This window comes from Solanum verrucosum, unplaced genomic scaffold (assembly GCF_900185275.1).
Source record: "Solanum verrucosum unplaced genomic scaffold, falcon-dt-bn FXZP01000091.1, whole genome shotgun sequence".
In the NCBI taxonomy this organism is placed as follows: Eukaryota; Viridiplantae; Streptophyta; class Magnoliopsida; order Solanales; family Solanaceae; genus Solanum; species Solanum verrucosum.
Window position 1 is genome coordinate 55,312 of NW_026020358.1, and position 11,513 is coordinate 66,824.

The 11,513-nt window shown below is 33.7% G+C and overlaps 1 protein-coding gene across 1 annotated transcript; it reads left to right on the top strand.

Moving 5' to 3' along the window:
• The first annotated feature begins 4,008 nt into the window (after positions 1-4,008).
• Positions 4,009-6,362, top strand: LOC125837754 (probable 6-phosphogluconolactonase 2). Its single transcript, XM_049516832.1, has 4 exons — positions 4,009-4,027; positions 4,239-4,417; positions 4,509-4,644; positions 5,767-6,362. Exons 2-4 carry the CDS (start codon positions 4,242-4,244, stop codon positions 6,256-6,258), a joined length of 804 nt encoding a protein of 267 aa, XP_049372789.1. The 5' UTR covers positions 4,009-4,027; positions 4,239-4,241; the 3' UTR covers positions 6,259-6,362.
• The last annotated feature ends 5,151 nt before the right edge of the window (positions 6,363-11,513 follow it).

Here is an 11,513-nt window from a genome sequence, read left to right on the forward strand (position 1 = left end):
AAACATGTGTTTCAATTCCTCCACGAAAAGATTTTAGGCATAATATCTCCGAATTTCTGAACTTGACGCTTTTTATTTATCCTTTATGTCTCAATTTATGTGGTATTTTTCGTTTTTGGAGAGTCAAACAGTTTAAGTTTGACCGAAAACTTACTTGTAGAATCTTCAATTTTTTTAAAATGAATTTATATATTTGTAAACTAAGTAAAAAGTTCTATAAGTCACAATGATTGACAATTTAAAATAATTAAAAGATATATGAAAAGTTTACAGTCAAAGATAGACTTGTTTGAATCTCGAAATCCAAAAGGTGCCACATAAATTGGGATGGAGGGAGTAAAATATATATCTTTTAATTTGATTTAATTTGATATTTATGTCTTTTAATTTAAGTGCGCATAAGCAGACACTTAAACTTGTATAAAATTAAGCAAATAGACAAATGCGTCCTACCAGGGGCGGATCTATGAAGGGGTGTGGTGGTGCCACGCCACCCCCGAACTTCGACGGAAACTCTATATATACATAGGTATATATATATATATATATATATATATATATAATATTTATATAAAGATAAAGCGTGCCACCCAGAGAACAAAATTGGCTTGTGGTGCCACGATAGAAGGGCAACTTTAGAAGGCTGATGTTGCGGGTTCGAATCCCATTTGTACCTTTTTTTTTTGAGAAATTTGCTGCAAACGTTTTTTAAGAAAAAAAAAAGGCTCCAAGCACGTTTTTTAAAGAAAAAATAGCTGGCACATTTTTTCTTTTTTTATAATTGTTATTAACTTAAATTAAATTAATTACATTATTACTCCTTTGACTTTTCACTTGCTTATTTACTTGTAAAGTTGACTTTGATTTTACATGTTGCTGCGGCAACTGTGGAGAGAGCATTTTCGTCAATGAAGCACATAAAAAATAAAGTGCGGAATAGTATTGATAATCAATATTTAAATGATTGTCTAGTGTGTTACATAGAGCGTGATGTATTTATAAATGTTAGTAATGATGTCATTATCGATCGTTTTCAGAATATGAAAACTCGTTGAGGACAATTGTAAGTGAATGATGAATATTTATAATATTAGTAATATTATTGAAAGCTTTAAATTTGTTAACTTCATGCTTTTAGTGTGGAGTGTGGATTTGTAATATCTTATTATTTATATTTTATTGATTGATTTATGATATATATCGAAAAGACGAATAATTTAATCAAATATAAAATTAATTTAATCGATAAGTCTCTTTGGCATCCACGGACTCTAAATCTTGGATCCGCCACTGCGTCCTACATGATATAATACACGTAAAACATCATAGAGAATGTTGCATATGATGTGATTGCTACGTAGAACGTCAAGTAAGACAACACATATATCTACTTATTTAATTATATATAAATTTAATTGTTTAATATTTGTGCATACTCAAAATTAAATGTGCACATAATACATTTTTATATATTATCCATTCTATTTTAACAAATCTTTAATTTCAACGTGACATATTTAAAGATCATCATCCTTTTACTTCAGAGAGTCTTCTGAGCGTTATTTTGTCGTGATCGCTGTACGCACGCACGAGGAACCCCACAAAGTAAATTCTCTTGCATGTCATGCCAGTCATTTCACATCCAGGTGAAATGTGTCAGATTTATGGGTGGATCGAGAATTTAAATTGTATAAATTTAATTTTAATATTAAACTTAATAAAAAATTTATATTAGTTTTTGTATTATTAAATTTATACATATTATTTGTTGTTAAATGGATTAAATTCATATAATAACAGATAATATATATACATTTAATATTTTTTTAAAAACAGAAAAAAACTTATTACTCACTATTTTTAGCGAGTCATAAGTTTAATATCGGTACTTTTTAATATCACTACTTTACATTCATCATTTTTAAAAGGGCAAATTACATAAATCACATACTTTTAAGGCAAAATTATAATATATCCCTTAAAAGTTTATAATTACAGAAATCCCTCAAACGGATACAATAATATAAGCGTTGATACATTAATCTGATGTGCAAGATACATTAATCGTTAAGTAAGATACATTACATTTTATACATAATATACTAATCTGATGTACATTTTATACATGATACACTAATTTGATGCGCGAGATACAATAATATAAGCGTTGATACATTAATCTGATGCGCGAAAATGAGGAATTTTGAAAATTTGTAAAATTTATAGGGGATAATGATAATAAGTAAACTAAAAGGTGGAATTTCTGTAATTTTTTCTTTTTAAAAATCTAACCTAAAATGTTATGTGCTCATCATCTTTTTTCTGTTTAATATTTAGTGTCCATCTTATTATAAATAGTTATAAAACAAGCCACCCCAAATGTATAAGTCGTATAGTGTAAAAGTACTCACAATTTTATTTTTTCTTATTCTCTTTTGTTTTGAAATCTGACTTGCTCTCAGCTATGATTTGAACCTCTCATTCCATGAGAAAGGAGTGCCATGAACGACTGGGGGGGCGGGGGCGGGGGGAATCTTTGATTGCGTATTCATGTTTTTCTAGCTAAGATCAAATTATCACATGTCCCTTTCATTTTAAATAACTTGTTCATTTATAATAGATAAATAAATAAAATTCATTTTACCCCTATAATTATTATTTTTTGAAAGTCTAAATAAGTTTAAAAAATTTATAAAAGAAAACTTTGTCTAGAAAAATGAATAAAAGATAAATTAGTAAACTCATTCATATTATTTATAAGTGTGAATAACTAATATAAAACTAAGAGATTCTTTGATTGCGTATTGAATAAAGATTCATGTTTTTCTTGTTTTACTAGCTAAGATCAAATTATCACATGTCCCTTTCGTTTTAAATTACATGTTCATTTATTAAATCGAAAATAGATAAATAAACAAAAATTGATTTTACCTCTATAATTAATAGTTTTTAAAAGTCTAAATAAGTTTCAAACAAAAATTCTTTTTCTAGAAAAATGAATAAAAGATAAATTAGTAAAATCATCCATATATTATTTATAACTGTGAATAACTAATATAAAACGAAGAGAGTAGTATTTATCGTAATTTTGGTTAGCTTTAGTAGATATAAATTGATGGTCCACATGAAGAGTAGTAAATTAGCTTTTAAGGTATACATATTACATATTACAAGATTCAGAAATTGCTGGTACCCATTTTTCCCTTTCTCTCCTCTGTAAGACACTCTGTCTCTCTCTGTCTTGGTTTCAGTGGTTCTTTTTTTTTTTTTTTTCTATGGATATATGATTCCAAGAATTTTTTAAATTTTATTTTTGGTTCCCTTTTCTCTTTTACACTTTTAATTTACTTGCTTAATTCCCTTTTGTTTGTTTTAAACTGTACATACACTACTTGTTTGATTTTATTAATTATGTTTAATGTGTAGAGTATACATGTTGTTTACTAAATTGTCATGTTTGCTTAACTGTTTGAGAAATTACCAGAAAAAGAAGCTGTAATTTTACTTTAGAACTTTTCTTGAAATCTGTATTTTGATTAATTGCTCTGCATGTATTTGTCTAGCCGGTAGATTTGGGCTCTCGGTTTATGCTCCAGTTGTTTGAGTGTGAAAAAGGTGTTATAGTGGGTTAGATCTCCACGTTGGTTGGGGAATGGATGGGTGATTTGTTTATATGCACTTGACAATAATTGTCATATTTTTATATGGTATCAGTGTCATGTTCATTCTTGTTTGGACTTTCGCTCCATACTCTAGTTGCGCCTTGGCGTGAATGGGGTGCTAGAGTAGATTAGAGTCTCACGTTAGTTGGGAAAATGGACTTGTGATCTGCTTATATGGACTTGGACAATTCTAGCCTGAGATAGTTTTTATGGTTGAGTTAGACCTAAGTGTCACATCTTTACAGGATGCTAGTAGAAATGTATTGGAAAAATTCTACCCTGACTTGCTTGGGATTGAGGCCTGGGTGTGAACGGGGTGCTAGAGTGGGTTAGAGTTTGACGTTAGTTGGGAAAATGGACTGGTGGTATGCTTACATGGACTTGGAAAATTCTACCGTCATGAGCTAGTTTTTGGGCTGTGTTAGACCCAAGTATCACATCTTTACAGTATGCTAGTAGAAATGTACTGGAAAATTTCTACCCCGACTTGCTTCGGACTGAGGACTGTTTTTTTTTTTATTTACAACATATAGTCCCAATTGTAGTTGACTTCTTGTATGTTGGTAATTTGTGCAGTGAATGATGGCTTTTTCAGGTGCTAAAGAAGATGGAAGAGAGGTGAAGATTTACGAGTATTTGGATGAACTAAGCACTGATCTAGCAGAGTATATATCAGAACTATCAGAAGCTTCTGTGAAAGAGAGAGGAGTATTTGCCATCGCGTTATCCGGTGGATCGCTCATTAGTTTAATTAGGTATGTAAGCACATTCTCTATCTGTTCATATTTGTTCTGTTGCCTTCTCTATAAGATTGTGTAAATATGTTTGAAAACTTGGAGGAAGCAGAAAACTATGTGAAGCACCTTACAGCAAGACTGTTGATTGGTCCAAATGGTATATATTTTGGGTGGACGAACGTGTTGTGGCGAAGAATCATGCTGATAGTAATTACAAGCTAGCCAAAGATGGATTTTTGTCTAAGGTAAATGTCTCAACTTCAGCTTTATTCTGCACACTATTTGTTGTTGTGAGCCTCAGTAGTAGTTAACATTGACTATCCTATTTCTTTGTCAAAGCAATGCCTTTCCTTTTACGGGTTGTGATTCATTATAGACGTGTTCTTTGTCACGAGATCTTTAAAGTAGATCTCTTCTAAGAAATTGTTTTGGGTGATTGAATTTACTATAGCCAGATCTTGATATTTCACTCTAAGAGTACGATCACAACGTCCCTGTGGAAGAATAGTTATGTTAAAATTGTCCACATATGATGCACCTTGAAAATGCAGGGAATCTTCCAAACCTTTGTGTTCTTGTTATCCTTTTAGGCCGGTCCATCTCTTTTGTCATTTACGAATATCATGTAGACTTTTCGTGCTGTTGGTCATGTCTAACATTTTCGAGAACTTTGATATAATCTGCTAGTTGTGGAAAAGTATTTAACATGAGATCACTATACTGTTCCTTAATCACTAGTGATACTTACTTTGAATAGCTTCCTTTATGATTTTTGATACTATATAGCCCATCGAATAATTGTTAAAGATCTCTAGTGAGAAAGATGAGGAACTTTGTCTCCTCTTTTTTCTACCTAGTACTGTATTTTGAAATCGTATTTCTATCTTCTGTTCCGAAGTAAGTTATCACGTTATAACCATAGAAGGTTTTGTTTGTCATTGTGGTAGGATAAATCATCATTCTTGTTCTGATATTTGTATCAACTTAACGTGAAAAGACTCGCAATTGTAGATACAATTATGAAGTTTGATGGCCAGGTTTAGATATTCTGAAGGGCCATTTTTACTTTTTCTGGTGTTAACTATTGTTATACGGTCCCATCGATCTGTTCTAATGGTGTAGAGACGAGCGGTGAAGGAATTAAAAAAAAGGATAGACTTTTAGTAAAGTTTCCCTTTTCTTATCCACAATATTCCATTTACTTGTAACCCGAGTTGGATTCAAAAGTAAACGAACGAAAAAGAGAAGACTAAGGGGGTGAAATCGTGGTTTTATGATAGTACATAGAAGCCAATACTCTATTGATTTCCTTCAAATCTCTCACCTGGTGTAGTATGTCTCAATTATGGCGCGTTTTCACTTTTCAGGTACCTATAGTTCCAAGCCATGTACATTCGATCAACGACACAGTATCAGCTGAGAAGGCAGCTGAAGACTATGAGTTTGTAATTAGACAGCTTGTAAGGACTCGTGTAATCAGCGTTTCTGATGTTAGCGACTGCCCCAAGTTTGACCTCATCCTACTCGGGATGGGACCTGACGGTCACATTGCATCTCTATTCCCTGATCACTCCATACTCGATGAGAAAGACGAATGGGTGACTTTTGTAACTGACTCACCTAAGCCTCCTCCGGAGAGGATAACTTTTACTTTGCCTGTCATTAACTCTGCTTCTAATGTGGCTGTGGTTGTAACTGGAAGCAGCAAAGCAGAGGCTGCACATTTGGCAATTGATGATGTCAGGCCTGACGTTCCGTCATCGCCTGCAAAGATGGTCCAGCCAACTAAAGGGAAATTAATATGGTATCTGGATAAAGCAGCTGCCTCAAAACTAGATTGCACAAAATGTTCAGAGTAGGGCCAGGGTTTCAAGTTCCCTTGTCAACAAAATGTACAACTGTATGGGGCACAAAGCATGTGGAACTTAGTACATTCTTATCTTTTGTCAGGATTTTGTAGTTCACCTTTCCTTAATTTCACAACTTTTTTATGCCTTTTGGAATTAGAGTGGTTATTGAACTTTTGTGATGGATCGAGTATCTTCCCTATTCTGATGTAAGGGGACATCAATAATAGATCCTTACCCACCTTTGAACTAATATGAAGAGACAGATCGATGACTTAAGTTGTTTGGACTTTTCAAAAAATTGTCACTCTTGTCGAATCCTTTAAAAATGTACTATTTATTGGTGGATCCAAACCGTTTCAATTAGCATTTTGAAGAGTCCTAGCAAAATGCAATACTTAGCTAACCCGAGACAAATTTATCTCCTCTTTAGGCAGGGATGGCAATGGGGAAGAGAGGATGCGGGGCGGTTGAAGTGGGTAATTTAAAAACTAATGCTGGCGGGGCGGGTTGCGAGTCTATGTGGCTTTATGCGGGTTCAAACTTAATTTTAACTTTTTATATGTATAAGAATAATAGAACATTACTTATCAAGATAATTTTTTTAAAGTCATTAAAATATTTAAGATAGTAGATGAAAATAGTTCAATCAAAACTAATACAGTTTCTTACATGCTTCTCAATTAACCTCTAAAAATAAAATTATAAGTCATTATCTATTAAATTAATATAAATTAATGAGAAGATGAATTTATGTTTATGAATTTAATTTTAGTATCAAACTTAATTAAAAAGAGGAAATAATCAAAAAATTATGCGAAGCGGGGAGAGGCGGGTTGAAAATGAAAAAAATTGTTACACGGAGAGGGCTAAAAATTTTGCGTGTTAAGCTTAACCCTCCCCTCCCCGCCCCGCCTCATCTCTACCAAAAAATCTCCTTCTTCGCAAATGCAGTCCTCCTCTAGCAAACACGAAGAACAGTGTACTAGAAACAAAAGACATCAATTCAGCTATGAAGTTCATCAACCGAAACACCAAATGAACCAACAAAAATCATTTGAAACCCCAAGAAAACATACCAAATATGCAGATTGACTATAAAATATGTTTCCTGAGCGAATATTGATCGTTGTAAAAATTAACTCTCTTAAAACTCAAAAAACTAATCCATGAATCAAATCAAATCTGAACACCTTTGGATCCATGCAATCACCAAACTGAGTCAAAAGTGACCTTAAGGGACCTAACAAAACTATCAAAATTTGAATCCGAGCTTGTTAACCTAGAATATTGACTTTGGTCAAACATCTCAAATTTTGAACCTTCAAAACTAAAAATATCATCCATTCACCTCGGGAATTATTCCACTGATATTTGAAAGTTACAAATGACATAGCTAGCGTTTGGCCATAGATTCTCAAATATTTTTGGCAAATATTATTTGGGTGAGAATTTTGGGTGAAATTTCACTATGTATTTGACCATAATATTTGGGAAACACAATTCACTTTTTTAAGAAATATGATTTATACCCATATGTTTTAAAAACTATCAAAACTAATCATAGGTTGTATTACATAGCAAGATAGAAACGTCAATGAAACAAGATTCGTGACTTCCGCAACAATTCAATTGGATCTTCGTTGCAGCAAATAACAAGTAGTGTCCATTACACTAGAGCAATGTGATAGTTCGGAGTGAGTGCAACAAGCATCATCCGTACATCGTGAAGTTGATGAAGTAGATGAAGCACATGACTTTATTACACTGAGCCGATTGTTTGTCATTTCCATCAACAACCATATCATCACTTTCATATTCACTGAATATTCCATCAATGATTTGATGTGCAAGCAAAAATTTATGTAATGCTATGCAAACAACTACTATAGAGGGTGTTTTTGTAAAAGATTAAATTAATTTTTATAAGCTCCCAAATAATGAAATTTGGCCCAAATACTAGTTTTTTCTAGTATTTGGAAATTTGGGTTATTTGTCAAAAATATTTGTCAAATAATGACAAATTCAAATTATATGAACAAATACAATTTGCCAAATTTTTTCCAAATATTACTTGGAAAATCTATGGCCAAACGAGTCCATAGAAAAGCTATAGGGAGTATAAAAATAGGAAAAATACGTAGAAAATCCAAAATGACCATGAGGATGAATCAAAAAACTAGGTGGGTGAATTTATTTAATTGGGATGACAGTTTAAAATTAGATCAATGATAAAATAACGCATGGAGTTTAAATAAATATTTTTAAAAAATTCAATGTTGAACATTAGTCATAAGGGTATAGGTGAAACGAAAAGAGAACCAAAGTAATCAGGGGGATATTTTTAACAAATTGAGAAGATGAAGTGTATAGTTTGATCTTCTTTTTCCAATCCAAGGTATTTTTTTGCCCTTTTTATATATTTTATGACAACATCGAAGAATATGTATAATACTTTAGTCACTTCAATAGCAAAAACGTGAAATTAAAAATTAAAGTATTTTATATTTTCAATAAATATGTTGTGGTTTTTTCTGGATATGTTTTCTCTCTCGGTGCACGTTAGCATAACTTGCCCCCACCATGGGTAAGAGAGCTCGGATACCCAGTCAAAAAGCGATAATGGTGAGGGAAGCTCAAGAAATGAAGGGGAACTCTCAAAGAGGTAAAAAACCAGGTCCAATAGTGGGGAAAACTGTGGAGTCGGGCATGAAGGTAGATGAATCAGGTTCAAAATTAGGTGAATCTAGAGGTAGAGAGGAACTAAAGTCAATCAGTGCAGATCCAGCTTCAGTGCAACTGAAAAACAAAGAAAAAGTAACAAGGGTAATGTCGAAGGAAAAACTAGAGCAGACCAATGGACAGTGTCATGCAATCGGGAACACCAGCAAAGTAATGTAGTTGGAATATGTAATGAGATTGTGCAAACATCTAGGGGGGAAGTCAGGTGGAATCTAGTAGTAGCAGGCAGTCCTGGGCAGATGAAGTGGAGGAGGAAATTGCTTCGCAAGGGAAGAAGAAATCGATATGGGATGATTTTGATATAACAAAGTTATCAAATGCAGGGTACAAGTTGGAGTATGTAGAGCCTCCAAAACAAGGGGAAAACCAAATGGTGGAAATAGAATTGGAGGATATCAGATTTGAGATAAAATTTTGGGGCAATGTTGTAGTATGTTATGTGCTTCGAGCTCACCCACCCTTCCAAGTAGTGCAGGGGTTTATTCAGAGGCTATGGGGAAAGCATGGGATTGATAAAGTATCAATGTTGAAAAATGGAGTGATTGTGGTGAGATTTAAGTCAGAAATAAGGAAACAAGAGGTGCTACAAGGTGGAATCTACCATTTTGATAACAAGCCATTTATTGTAAAGGAATGGACACCAAATTTAGAGTTCACAAGGGTGGAATTGCAAATTGTACGTATATGGATCAAATTGCCAGGGTTGGCTATCAAATACTGGAGCAGGAAAGGGTTGAGTAAAATAGGGAGCCTGGTAGGAAGGTCGTTAATGGTAGATCATAATACTGAGGCAAGAAATGGGCTAAATTTTGCTAGAATGCTGGTGGAGGTAGAAATGGGTGCACAACTACCAGATGAGGTGAGATTTAAGAATGAGAAAGAAAAACTGATAGAACAATCTGTGCAATATGACTGGAAGCCTACACTATGCAGATTCTGCAATAAATATGGACATGTGGAGGAGGACTGTAGAGTGAAGAAAAAGATACCAAAATCGGGTCAGATGAATAGAAAGAATACAACGGAACAAGGTGCAGGCATAGTGAAGCAGAAGCAAGCTACAGAGGTAGTTCAGAAACCAACACAGATAATTTAACAACACACAAGAGGGGATAAAGGGATCATTATGAATAAGGAAGGCAGGCAAACTCCTGTAAGAATAGGGAAACCTAAGTCTCTAACAAGGCAGAATTCTACAGTAATAAGTGAAAATTCATTTCATTTTGCAGAGGAAGACTGATAATGTAGGGGGTAGGGAAAATGTGGGTGGCCAGACTAATGAAAGGTCTGGAAATGGTTAACTTGCTTAGCTGGAATGTGAGGGGGCTAAATGGCCTAAATAAGCAAAAAGAGGTCAAACTTCTTTGCAATGAGGAAAATGTAGGGTTGATAGGATTACTTGAAACAAAGATAAAGAGGGGAAAAATAGAAAAGCTGGCTGGGAAAATATTTGTAGGATGGGAATATACTACTAATTTGGAGTACCATTATAATGGTAGGATATGGTTAACTTGGAAACCTGACTACTATAAAGTGCAAATCATCAGCAAGTGTGCTCAACAGATTACTTGTGAGGTAACATTCATACCTCTTCAAATTTCTTTTGAAATTTCATATGTATATGCTTTTAACAGTATGGAGGATAGGAAAACATTGTGGGATAGTTTGGGTACTCAAAGTAGAAGATGTGTAAAACCATAGATGGTGATTGGGGACTTCAATTCAATATTGTCTGGTGATGATAGAATAGGAGGAAATCATGTAGTGTGGTCGGAAATAGTAGATTTTAATGAATGTGTGACAGATTGTGGGCTGATGGTTTTCCCTACTCAAGGGAACATGTATACTTGGAGTGATAAACATGATTGTAATAAAAAAAAAATCAAAAATTAACTGGGTTCTTATCAATAATGACTGGCTGGATAAAATATCTTCCTGCAAAGCTATATTTTTACCTGAGGAAATTAGTGATCACTGCCCTGCAAGAGTGAGCTTTAGTGAATGTTATAAGATTAGGAAATCTTTCAAGTTTTGTAATGTATGGGCTGAGCACCCCCAGTTCAAGGAGATAGTAGAGAATGGTTGGAAAGTAAATATAGAAGGTTGTAAGATGTTCTAGGTGGTGAGGAAACTGAAATTACTGAAGAAGGAGTTGAGGCATCTACACTCTAAAAACTTTCAGAACAGTCTTACTGAAGCTAATGAGGACAGGGAGAAACTGAAGCAAGTACAAGGAAAATTGCAGACAAATCCAAATAATATTAAGTACCAGCAGTTAGAAAGTCAGGCTTATCAAAAGTTCAGGACTTTTTCTTATTTATCTGAATTGTTTCTGCAACAAAGAAGCAAAGCAACATGGATAAGATTGGGGGATGACAATACAAAGTATTTATATTCAGTCATAAAGCACAGAAAATTGCAGCATGCCACTACACAATTAAAGAATAGATCATGTGTTTGGGAAAATGTTCCTGCAGAGATTGCTAAATTAATAGTGGAGTACTATGAATACATCTTAGGAAGGA